This window comes from Canis lupus, chromosome 2 (genome assembly GCF_003254725.2).
Source record: "Canis lupus dingo isolate Sandy chromosome 2, ASM325472v2, whole genome shotgun sequence".
Classification (NCBI taxonomy): domain Eukaryota; kingdom Metazoa; phylum Chordata; class Mammalia; order Carnivora; family Canidae; genus Canis; species Canis lupus.
The window spans coordinates 63,122,003-63,135,502 of record NC_064244.1 but is presented as its reverse complement, the minus strand read 5'-3'; the positions used below and the strand labels follow the sequence as shown (position 1 = coordinate 63,135,502).

At 33.9% G+C, this 13,500-nt stretch overlaps 1 protein-coding gene across 6 annotated transcripts in view; it reads left to right on the top strand.

Annotated features, from left to right (window-relative positions):
- The window catches only part of CYLD (CYLD lysine 63 deubiquitinase), a 71,350-nt gene that overhangs the window by 10,081 nt on the left and 47,769 nt on the right, over window positions 1-13,500 (top strand). For all 6 annotated transcript variants that reach the window (XM_049104540.1, XM_035713188.2, XM_049104542.1 and 3 more), the window contains one exon: window positions 1,087-1,192. In XM_049104540.1, coding sequence (XP_048960497.1) covers window positions 1,087-1,192 — 106 coding nt within the window. The remainder of the gene's footprint in view (window positions 1-1,086; window positions 1,193-13,500) is intronic.

Genomic DNA, 13,500 nt, shown 5'->3' with positions numbered 1-13,500 from the left:
TATCATAGATTGGAACTATGGATAAGAATTTGTTAGGTAGAAAGAAGTAACTCATACAGAATTATTAAACACTAGAATGAGTTCGGACAGTTTGTGACTAACAGGCTCTTGTACTCACGATGTTTTTAGTGATTATTTTTTCCTCTCTTCAGGGATACTTTTTGGTAGGGGATGAATGTTCTAGCATAAATTTATCTTGTGCTTAGAAATTCTGGGAAATTCTGTTTGATACCCATTAGTTAGACAAACATTACTGTTTAGACAAACATTTGCTGAACATTTGCCATGTAAAAAGTTAGAGCCAGAGTATAAAATGTGTGGGCCCCTCGGGATAGCTAATGATAAAGCACACCTTTAATATTTATTTAGAGGAGAGAGTGTGAGGTGGGTGGAGAGGGGCTGGAGAAAGAAGGCTATTGGTCATGGTTAGTTTCTCTTGCTTCAGATCATTTGGGCCTCATACTTGGTAAAAGCCCTGTAGGCCTTCCCCCCTCCTTAGATGGCAGTCAGGATCATCTTGTTTATTTGGGGCAGGCTGCCTAGAACTTTTCCCCATCAGCTTCTCCTCTTGCCTCTATCTTTCAGTTGGCCTGTGCAAGTGTACATTCCAAACCCCTCTAGTGTGCTCTTTGAAAGGAAAGTTCTGGCCAATGCAATATTTTTCATCTATTTCCATTGTTGTTCATGTGGTGCTCAGGGCAGTTGTCTGACTGGCCCATCTCCTAATCTAGCTGTGTGAACAGCACTGATCTACGTGGTGCAACATTGGAACATAAAAAAATTAAATGTCTTCCTATGAAGATGGGTGTTACCATATAGACTAGGGTTTTACTTTCAATTTCTTGCTCATCTATGGGCTTCCTATAACTTGGTTATTCTTGGATCTCATTTTTACCAAAATAAAAAACAAACCAAAAACTTTATTACTGTGGTAATTATTTCTGATATATATATTTTTTCTTTTAGGAGAAATAAACTTGGCCAGTGTAAAATCTTTGGGAAGATCCTTTTCTGGAAAATATAGATTTTCATATTCATGTTTTATTGAGAAGGGCTTAAAATTTTATTCTATTACTTACTTTCTAGGATAATCCTATTGGCAATTGGGATGGCAGATTTGATGGAGTGCAGCTGTGTAGTTTTGCAAGTGTTGAAAGTACAATTCTCTTGCACATCAATGATATCATCCCAGGTATGTTTTCTTGTGTTTATATATATTTTATATATATCAATATAAGGCAGAGTTTCTAAGCTGTGTTTGTTATGAAGATATAAATATAAGCTTCAAGATGCTTTTTGGAACTTGACTTTTTATATTTTGGTATTGTTATTAAATAGAATATCCTTTCTTACCCCCAAATGAAAACAACACTTAAATATTTTTATTTCTGAAAGTAGGGGAGTGTGGAGTGGTATTTATATATTACTAAATTTTCATCTCCCACCTCAGTGGGAGAATAAAAACCCTTTCTGATCATTGGAAGGGTTAGATAATATGATTGAGAACCTGGTTTAAACTAGAAGCCTCTAAGCAGAAGTTGGTCATGTAATATGACCTGATCTACTTGGGGAGAATTCTTGCCGAATGCGCTATGAAATTTCTTCCAGTTTTGAGATGGTGTAATTGATCAGGCTTCGTGTCTGTATAGTCAGAAACAGATCATTCAACTTTACACCTTATACCTTAAAAAAAACCCTTTAACCCTTTAACCCTGGGTGGTGTGGTTGGTTAAGTGTGTCTGACTCTTGGTCTCGGCTCAGGCCATGAGATACAGCCCTATATCGGGCTGTGCGCTCAGCATGGAGTCTAATTGAGGTTCTCTCTCCCTCTGCCCCTCCTGCTTATGCTCTCTCTCTCTCTCTCTCTGTCTCTCACTTTCACATAAGTAAATCTAAAAAAGAAAAAAAAGCCAAAAAACATTAAGCAACCTTTTATTTTTACCTCAAACAAGTAGCACCTAATAGCTGTTGTCAGCGAATGGATAAATGCCTATTGATGGTGAAATCAACAGCATTTTGCCCCTGCTCTTAGTAGAATTGCAGTTACAGCCTAGTCAGCTGATAGTAGGTTAATCATGAAACTGACAGGCATTCAGAGGTGGTGCTTTTTATTGAGCATTAGGCAACTATGAATAAATGTCAGAAAGCCCACATCCAGTAGCCACCAATGTATGAATCCATGAATTAGATGACTTGTACTTCTTCACATTCTTGACAAATTTATAAGGTCTTAATTATTTCCGTTTTGCTGATAAAAAACAGGGGTTTAGCTAGGGCTGAGATTGGCGAGGATCAACTAAGTGGTAGAGCCAGAATTCAAATCCAGACCTGTCTGATTATAAAGCTCTGCTCAGTTCAGTACCTCTTCACTCCACATCCTGTGTGTACTCTTTGGATGTGAAGATTTGCATAGAAAAGCATACTCCTCAGCCTCAGAAGGATGCTTGGGAATATTGTTTCCATGGAGATGTATTTTGTCTCTAATTCCATAAAAGCTGGATTTTACTATAGCAGGGATCATAACTGAACAAAAATGATTTTTCTACTTCCAGTATTTTGTTTTTCTCTTCTTCCTGAATTTGACACAGAACACTTTTGAGTTCCTCACAGGTCATTTCAGGTCCTCGGTATCTTTTTTGTAAAAATGAAGGGGCTAATGTTAGATGATCCTTAGGAGTCCTTCTAGCCTGCACTGTTTGCCCTTCCTTTCCCTGTTGGCCTGGCAAGTAATAAGTGCTTGTTTTGCCGAGTTGAGAAATGCTTTCTACTTTAGCTTTTAGCTTTGCAGCATGAGTATGTTAATTTAATTGGAGGTATGGGATTCAAATAATAGCTTTATTTTGATTTCGCTTTGTAAAAGTCTGGCATACTTGGCTTTTCTTGAATTTTAGACTGAACATTCGTATACCTACCACCAAGATTCTACAGTGAACATTTTATTTTACTTGTGTTTCTCATGTATCCATCCCTCTATCCATGCACTAATCCACCTTATTTTTGTATACATTTCAGAATAAGTTACAGACATCTGTATATTTCCTCTTAAAAACTTCACACATATAATTAACTAGAGAGAAGTTTAGGGTATTTTTCCTTTTGAGATAAAAGACATACATGTAGTGAAATGCATGTTGTGTCATTTGAGTTTTGACTAACACATTTACCCTTGGATTAAAAACCCTTATGAAGTCACTAAAATGACATCTAATAAGAAAGATATTTGTATCTCTCAAATCAAAATAATAAAAAACTACAGTAAGATACCTCATTTCCATTCTGTCTCCCGACTTCAGTTGCTTCCTTACCCCATCTCTCACCTCCCACTATTTTTATTAGTTTTTTGAATATCTTTCCAGAATTTCTTTGTACAATATAAATACATATTTTCCCTTCTCTTTTTATATAAAAAACATACTATTTACAGTGTTTTGCACCTTGTTTTATTCTCTTAAATTTGTATCTTGGAACTCTTTGTATATTTGACTAGAGAAGTTCTTGATTTTTTTTTTTTTTTACAGTGTATAACTTTCCATTGTATTTATTTAATCAGATTCCTACTGATATACATTTGGGTTGTTTCTAACCTTTACAAACAATGCTGTGATACCCTTGTCCATATATGTTTCCCACATGTGCCAGCAAATCGATAGGACAAATTCCCAGAAGTGGGGTTGTTTGTTGGAAAAGTCCATACATTTGTATTGTTCTAGATACTACTGAATTGCCTTAAGCCATTCATTCTTACATTCAATTACATTCTTACCAGCGGAATATGAGAGTGACTTTTTTTTATATCCTTACCATGAGAATATGTTGTTAAATTTTTCTCCCAGTCTGAGAGGTGAAAAATATATTTCAGTATAGTTTTAATTTCCATTTCTCTTATGAATGAGGTTAAGCATCTTTTCATATGATTAAGGGCAATTAGTATTTTTCTTTCTGTGAACTGTGTATGCATACCTTTGTCTTTTTTTTTTAGATGGGATTGTTGGTCTTTTTTTTCCCCAATTTCTTTTTTTATGTGTTAGGGAATTAAACTCTTTTGTAATAGGAGATGTGAATGTTCCCTACTTGGAACTCTAATTTGTCATTAGTCCTTTTTTATCTGGCTGCCCTCATTTTTCAAAATTGTGGTAAGATAAATGTAACAATATTTGCCATTTTAACCATTTGTAGGTGTACAGTTCAGTGACATTAAATACATTTACTGTAATGTGATACCATCACCACTATCTTTTTCAAGACCTTTTCATCATCTCAAATAGAAACTCTATACCCATTAAGAAATCACTCCCTTCCCTCAGCCTTTGGTAACATCTATTCTCTACTTCTTGTCTTTATGAATACTTTATATAAGTGGAATCATATAATATTTGCCCTTTGTAAATGTCTTATTTCACTTAGTGTAATATATTTTGACTTGGATTTAGGTGGGTTTTTTTGGCATGCAGAATTTTAAAATTTTTACATAAGTGAATTATCAGATTTGTTTAATGGGCTGTATATTTATAACTCCAAGGTTATAAAGGAATTCCCCCATGCCTTCTTCCAGTACTCTTGTGATTTTGGATCACAAATATATACATATATATATATATTATATATATATATTTGATCCATTTTTATTTCATGTAGTGTATAATGTGATATATGGATTGGCCTTAGTCTCCCCTCCCCCAGATAGCTATCCAGTTGTCCCAACATTTTTTAATTAAAAAGGTCATATTTTTCCTGCTCCTTTGCGATGCCACTTTTACCATATTCAGTGCCCACATATGCTATGGTGTATTTCTAGACTTTCTGTTCTGTCTGTTTATGCTTCAGTACCAAATCATTTTTAATGATTCTTTATAATCTGTTTCAGTATGAGTGCTAGTCCTCATTGCTCTTCTGAATTTTCCTGCTATGCCACATTATCATCTAAAAGGTTAATAGACATATTTAAATCTATAATCCACCTAGATTTGATTTTGTGTAGGATGTGAGGTACATTAATCCAATTTGATCCACCATGCTTGCTGTGTATAAATCAAGTTTCAACACAGGTATATACACAGGTATATATGGATCTCTTTCTAGGCTCTACTCTTTTCCTACACTAAGACTTACAGGCCTTCATTATCCTAGCTTTACGAGAAGCCTTCTAGCTGGAAGAGTACCTTTCCCCTTATGTTTTTTTTCGCAATGAGTGTCTTGGTTGTTGTTGGCCCATGCCTCTCCATTGTCAATTTAACAATCGGCTTCTTAAATATTATAGGAGAATTCAATGGGATTTTGATTGGAAATGTAGTTAAGCTGTAGAGTCATTAGAGAAGAATTTTTATCTACATGAACATTGCATTTCCCTTTCAGTACATTTCTCCATTTCTTGCATGCATTCTGATATGTTATAAAGTAAAACATATTTTCTAACAATTTTTTGTGGTATATAGAAATACAGTCAACTTTAGAAAGAACAGTTGTATTGAAATCTAATTCACATACCATATAATTCCTTCATTTAAGGTGTACCATTCAGTGTGTTTTAGCATATTTACAGATACATGCAGTCATCACTATAGTTAGTTGTAGAACATTTCCATCACCTCACAAAAAAACCCTCTACCTTTTAGCTATCCCTCCACTATCCCTTCCTCCTCCTTAGTCCTAACCAAATGCTGATCCACTTTCTATCTCTATGTTTATCTGGACATTTGGACATTTCATGGAAATAGAATCATATAATATGTGGTTTTTTTGTGATTGGCTTCCTTCACTTAGCATAATGTTTTCACGGTTCATCCATATTGTAGCACGTGTCAGTACTTTATTCCTTTTTATGCCTGCATAACATCCCATCATATGGGTGTACTACATTTTGTGTATCCATTTGTTGATGGACACTTGAGTCCCTTCCATCTTTTGCTATATACAGTGCTGCTACAACATTTATATACACATTTTTGAGTAGATGTATGCTTTTATTTTTCTGGGCATATATCTAGGAATGGAATCGCTGGGTCATTTGGTAACTCTGTGTTTAATCATTTGTGGAACTGGCCGACTGTTTTCCAAAGCAGCCCTACCACTTTACATTCTTACCAGCACTGTATGAGAGTTCTGATTTTTTCACATCCTTGCCAACATTGATTATTATCTGAGTTTTTGGCTCTAGCCATCCTAGCAGGTGTGTTAACTCAGTTGACTTTTGTGTGCTGAGTTTTGTTGCAAACAATCTTACTGAAGTCTCATTAAATTTTCAATTTATCCACATAGATTCGTTTTTTTAGTAATCAGTCATTATCCTCTGCAAATACTAGTAGTTTAACTCTTCCTTCTAATCCTTATATCTTTTATTTTTAAAATCTAGTTTCTTACCTTAATGTCCTAGCTCCAAGAACCTTTTTCTACATACTGAGTAGAAGTCGTCATATCAGCCATCTTGGTCTTACTCCTGCTCTCAGAGGGAGTGCTTTCAGCATTTCACTATTAAGTGTGATCTTTGCCCTAGGATTTTATTGTTGCAGTTGTCACTTATCAGGTTTGAGAGGTTACCTACCATTCCCTGTTTTCTAAGAGTTTTATCCTGAATGGATGTTGAAGTTTATCAAACTTTTTTGTCTACCTATTGACATAATCCTGTATTTCTTTTCTTTTAATCAAGTTTCCTAATATTAAATCAGCCTTACTTTTCTGATCTAAGTCTAGCTTCATCCTAGTCATACATTTCTTGGTCCAGTTTGCTAAACTGCACATTTTAAAATTTTTGAACAAATTTGCATTGCATGCTTAATTTTTTTTTAATTGTAAAAATAGCATGTGTTTAAATTTAAAATGGTCTTTTTCCATAGTGGCAAAGTGCATATAACATTTACCATCTTCACCATTTTTAAGTATACAGTTCAGTGGCATTAAGCACATTCATCTTGTTATACAGCCCTTATTACCATTCATCTCTGCAACAGTTTTCATCTTGTAAAACTGAAACCCTACACCCTCAACAGTAACTCCCTAATGCCCACCCTTAGCCTCTCTGCAAACACTTATCCTACTTTCTCTCTTTCTGATTTTGACTATTCTGAGTACCTCATATAAGTGGAATCATGCAGTATTTGCCTTTTTATGACAGGCTTTTTTCACTTAGTGTAACGTCCTCAAGGTTCCTCTGTGTTGATACACGAGTCAGAATTTCCTTCATTTTTAGGCTATGTAGTATTCCATTATGTATTATATACCACATTTGTTTATCTGCTTATCTCTTGATGGATACTTGAGTTGCTTTCATGTTTTAGCTATTGAAAATAATGTTGCTCTGAACATGGGTGTAAAAATAATCTCTTTGAGACCCTGCCTTCAGTTCTTTCGGGGATATACCAAGAAGTGGAATTACCATTATATGGTAGCTTGATTTCTAATTTTTTGAGGAGCTACCAAGGTTTTCCACAGTGCCTGACCATTTGGCATTCCTACCAACAATGCACAAGTTTTCCGGTTTCTCCACATCTTTACCAACATTTATTTTGTTTTCCTGATAATAGCTATTTTAATGGGTGTGAGGGTGTGAGGGTGGTTCCTTGAATTATGGTGGTTTCTTAAATTATGTAGAAAACAAAATGTAGAGTTACCAACCAAAGTTACAATAATACGAGCTTTTAGACTAATTGTTTTTTTTTTTTAATGGATTAGTTTCTCTCTCTCTTTTTAAAGATTTTATTTATTTATTTATGAGAGACCCAGAGAGAGAGAGAGAGGCAGAGACATAGGCAGAGGGAGAAGCAGGCTCCCTGCAGGGAGCTCCATGAGGGACTTGATCCCAGGACTCTGGGATCATGCCCTGAGCCAAAGGCAGATGCTCAACCACTGAGCCACCCAGGCATCCCAATGGATTAGTCTCTTAAAGCATGTAAAGAACAAAAGGTAGTGTTATAAACTGTTGTTTACAGTAATACTAGTTTTTATAATTGCCAATGTATTTACCTTTATTGAGATCTTTATTTTCTTCATATGCCTTAAGGTTACTGTCTAATGTCCTTTGATTTCACCGTGCATGGCTTCCTTGAATATTTCTTGTAGGATAGATGTAGTGGAAACAAATTCCCTCTGTTTATGTTTATCTGGAAATATCTTAATTTTTCCCTCACTTCTGAAGGACAGTTTTGCCCGATATAGGATTCTTGGTTCACAGTATTTTTCTTTTATCCCTTTGAATACCTTGGCCTACTGTCTACTGGCCCCCAAAGTGTTTCATGAGAAATCTGTATATGTCTTTATTGAGGGTCCCCTTGTATATGACAAGTTGATGCTCTCTTGCTACTTTTAAGAGTCTGTGTTTGTCTTTGGAAAGTTTGATTCTAATGTGAGAATCTCTTTAATTCCTCTTACTTGGTGTTTGTTGAGCATGTTGGATGTTATTATTTTTGCTCTCGTCAAGTTTGGGAAGTTTTTATCCAGTATTCTTCAGCTAGTCTCTGTCTCTGTCTCTTTTTCTGGGACTCCCACAGTGTTCATGTTGATCTGCTTCAGGGTGTTCCACAGGTCCCTTGGGTTCTTAATTTGCATTTCCCTCATAACTATGGATGTTGAACACCTTTTCATGTCACCTGTTGACCATATGTATGCATTCTTTTGAAAACTGTTTAGTTGCTTTGCCCATTTTTAAATCAGGATGTTAGTTTTTTGCTATTGAGTTGTATGAAATCTTAATCTTACATATTTTGGATATTAATGCCTTAATAGTTCTATTATTTCCAAATATTTTCTCCCATCCTGTAGGTTGCCTTTTTACTTACCAATGAAGCTGTGCAGAAGCTTTTTAGTTTGGTGTAGTCTCATTAATTTATTTTTGCTTCTGTAGCTTGTGCTTCTCTTGTCCTACCCGGTAGTTGTGAAGGGTAGTTTGCAGTCAGGAAGTATAATGCTTCTGCCTTTGCTCTTCTTTCTCAGGATTGCTTTTACTATTCAAAGTCTTTAATGGAAGTGTTATTTTTTAATGATTTTTTTCCACTGAATCTTTGTTTTTAAAGGTTTTGGCATAACATTCTTAAGATCTCTTATTTTCTGTTAAATCTCAGCAGTATCTGCAGTTGTGTTCTTCTTTTCATTCAAAAAATTGGTCTATATTTAGGCTTTCTTAATCCTTTCTAGACATTTGTTTTCTATTTTAGGAATTTCTGTTCTTCAAATTATTTTTTTGGATCTGTTGTTTTTCTAACTCCTTTAAATAGTTTATTAATTTTTAGTTTTTTCTAGTGTAAAGCATCTAAGGATATAGGTTCTTTGTACCTACATTCCACAAAACTTAATATGTGATTATCTTGTTATCATTAAATTGAAGCATTTTGTAATTTCCCATGATTATTTTAATGTAACTCATGTGCCCTTTTAAAATATGATTTTAAATTTTTAAGTGACTTTTTAGTCATTACGATTTTTTAAAATTCAATTGCTTTATGATAAAAGAATATGATACCAATCCTTTGACATTTGTTGAGGCTGACTTTATGGCCTAGTACATGATCAGTTTACAGGATATTCTGTGTGGACTTGAAAAGACTGTGTTTGCTCCAATTGTAGCTGCATGCATTGCATGCATATTTTATATGTCCCTTAGACCAAGCTAATTTATTATGCTATTCAAATTTTATGGATCATTCTTGAGTTTTTAATTGCTGGATCTATCAGTTACTGAACAAGGTATGTTAAAACTTCCTAACACAATGATGGATTTGTTAATTTCTTCTTAATTCTATAAGGGTTTGCTTAAATTTTGAAATAGTTATTTGCTGCATACAAGTTTAGAATTTTTAAGTACCTAGAGTCTGGAATTGTTATATCTTCCAGGTAATTTGAACTATTTATGGTTATATAATCTGTCTATATAGAGAGAAAAAGAGAGGGAGAGGGGAAAAAGGCACTACTGATTCTTTTTGCCTTAAATTCTTTTATATGGAGTGGATAGATTTTCTTTTGGTTTGTATTTTCCAGGTGTTTCTCTTTTCAGTCACTTATTTGTTTGTTTCAATCGCTTATTTGTTTTAGGTATGTCCCTTATGATAGTGTATAGTGAGAAATCACTTAACTATAAAGAGCAAACCAACGGAGAGATGCTGGAGGGAAGGTGGGCAGGGGAGGATGGGCTAGATGGGTGGTGGGGACTAAGCATTTTTTTCTTAACTAGTTTGGCAATTTTTGTACTTTACCTGAAGATTTAATCTATTAATACTTATCATTACTGATAATTGGATTTATTTCTACTATCTTATTGTTTTCTATTTGCCCTAATTTTCTGCTTTATACCTACTGTGTTATTGGATTGAGATGTTTTCTCTCCTTTTCTTCATTTTATCCCACTTCCTTTTTTTAAAACAGCATATAATTTTAAAAAATCTATACTGATGATCTTTGTCTTTTCTTTGTTGTGTAATCTATTAACATTTAATGTAATTATTGGTATTATTGAGTTTAGAACTATAATTTTATTATCTGTTTTTTATTTGTCCCTGGTTTTCTTTCCTCTTATATTATTTTTTACCTTTTTTGCAGATTATTTGAAAAATTTTAAGAATTCTGTGTTAAATTTGTTGGCTTCTTAGCTGCATTTCATTGTCATATTGCTTTTAGTACTTTCTCCAAGGATTAGAATAGATATCCTTAATATTTTAGTGTTGTTAGGGTTGTACAACCTTATGTAAAATGTAGATGACTTGCTACTATGTCAGTTTTTACCTCTTCCCCATTTCTTTATGCTATTGTCATGTACATTACATCTATGTACATTAAAAACTCACAAGAAAATGTTCTATATATCATCATATATATTTTAAAGAAATTGAAAGATCCAGGTATCCACCTTTTAACATTTTCATTCATCCTGAAGAACTTCTTTTATTGTTTACTGAATTACAGTTCAGTAAACAAAATTTACTGTATTTATTGTGCCTTCATATTTGAAGGATATTTTGAGTGTATATAGAACTCTAGTTTGGTATTTTTTCTTTTCATTCTGTTTTCCAGCATTTTCTGACCTCCATAGTTTCTGGTGAACGTCAGTTGTCATTTAAATCATCCCCCTTTATGTAATGCAATATGTTGTTTTTCTCCGGGAGCTTTGATGATTTCTCCTTATATTTAGCTTAACAACTGTTTAATTGTGATGTCCTTTGCATAGTTTTCTTCATATTTATCCTGCTTGGAGTTTACTAAACTTCTTGGATATGTAAATTTATATCTTTTAACAAAGTAGGAAATATTCTGATCATTATTTCTTCAAGTGCTTTCTTTGTCTCTTTCAATCTTCCTTCCTTCTGTGGCTTCATATTGATACATGTTGGAATATTTGGTATTGTGCCTACAGTCCTTGAGGCTCTTATTATTTTTTTCATACTTTTATGTATCTGTTCTTTACATAATTTCTACTGTTCTATCTTGAATTTTACAGATTTCCCCTTCTCTTGTCTACATTGTGTTTTTAGGGATAAAATTCATTCATCCAATGAAATATTTTTTCAGATATTGCCTTTTATGTTTCTAGAAGTGTTTTTAAGACATCCATCTTGTTCTTTTTCATTTGTTTCTTTAAATAGTTTTAATTTCTCTGGTGAGATATTGCTGTCTTCTTCACTGTGAACATATTTTCTTTTTCCTCATTAAGCATAGTTATAATAGTTCCTTTAAAATTCTTCTTCACTGCCAATTCCAACATCAAAATAGTCTATGGATTGGTATCCATTGTGGTTTTTTCTTTTGAGAATGGGTCACAATTTCCTTTTTTAAAGTATGTTGAGCAGTTTTGGATTATATCCTTGTATTGTCCCCTTCTTTTAAATTTTGAGTCTCCTTCATAATCTGCCTGTTTTGCTTTCTTTTTTCTTTCTTTTTTTTCTTCTTCACTCTCCAGTGCCTGTAGGTAGTTTTTATGTGTTTTGTCAAAGTTTAAATCTATTATTTCAGTAGAAGAGGCCTGGTATGAGCTTACTCCATCATAACAGCTTTATTTTTAAATATATATTTTGGAATATGGAGCACATTTATTCAAGAAAAAGGGGGATTTCTCTGGGTAGGTATGATGGGTTTTATGATTGATTATATTTTATAGTTTTTTCCCCTTATTTTCAAGTTTTTATGTAAATTTCAGTTAGTTAACATACAGTGTACTATTAGTTTCAGGTGATTCATCATTTACATACAATACCCAGTGCTCATCACAAAGGGCTCTCCTTAGTAATACCCATCACCCATTTAAGTTTTTGATTCAAATACAAATACAGTGTTGTTTCATACTAGAACTATTGAATTTTTAAGTTTTTTAAAAAATTGTTTTTAAGCTTTAATACAAAAGCTTAGGTCAGCTTTAGGTCATTTCATTTCTAAGCCAAGTAGGTCTCAACCTTGGGTGATTTTGACCCCGGGGAATGTTTTGCAATCTCTGGAGACATTTTTGATTATCATATTTGGGGTGGGAGTATACTACTTGAACTGAGTAGGTGGAGACAGAGATGCTGCTAAGTAAACATCCTACAATGCAGTAGAGCAGCCCCCACAACAGAACATGATCTGGTCCAACATGGCAGTATTGCTGAAGTTGAAAAATCCTGTCCTAAACAAATTCTGTGAATTATGCTACTTTTATAATGTTAACTTGCTGGATGGCTAAGGGGAATCATTTGTAAAATAAAGTTTCTTTCATTATTAGAGTGTTCTTATGGGGGTAGCCAATTCTGTGCTAATGTTGTTTCTCCAAAATCACATGGATAATTGTAATTTAACTTGTCTGACCAAATAAGATACGTTTGTGGGTTTCCATAAAACAGACTCTTAACTATAAAGAGCAAACCAACGGAGAGATGCTAGAGGGAAGGTGGGCAGGGGAGGATGGGCTAGATGGGTGATGGGGACTAAGGAGGGCACTTTTGATGAGCACTGGGTGTTGTATGTAAGTGGCAAATCACTAAATTCTATACATGAAGCCAATATTACACTTTATGTTAACTAACTGGAATTTAAAAAAAAATAATAAGGCTACAAAAAAAGTTTCCAAAGGGTGCTTTTGAAAAACTCAAAACCTTATTAGTGTAATCGTCCTTTTTTACCTACCTTCATTGAATTTCTTTGAATTTTGCATTTTACAAGTGAATATAATTCATTACACTGAGTAACTTGGGAGACTAGAGAGAATACTAGTTTAGTATTATAATTTTAGAAAGGAAAAGATACCTGAAATATGAGGTTGGCTTCTGTATAATTGATTGTGTTTCTCTTAGTCTGCAGTAGAATAAAGACTTGAAATACCTCCCTACCGCTCCCCCCCCTCCCCCAGCCAAACTCTAGAGCTGTATTTCTGTATGTTTTTTTCCATGTCTCAGTCTGGTTTGAAATGTAAATGATCTTGGGTTCTACAGTAGCACTTAAAAAGAAATGAAAGGAAAAGCTACCATTTCTATTTTTCCTATGATGGAATTCTATATGACCTGACAAAGGAATTCTTTAATAGTATTTATCTTCAAAAACATTTACAATTCTGTT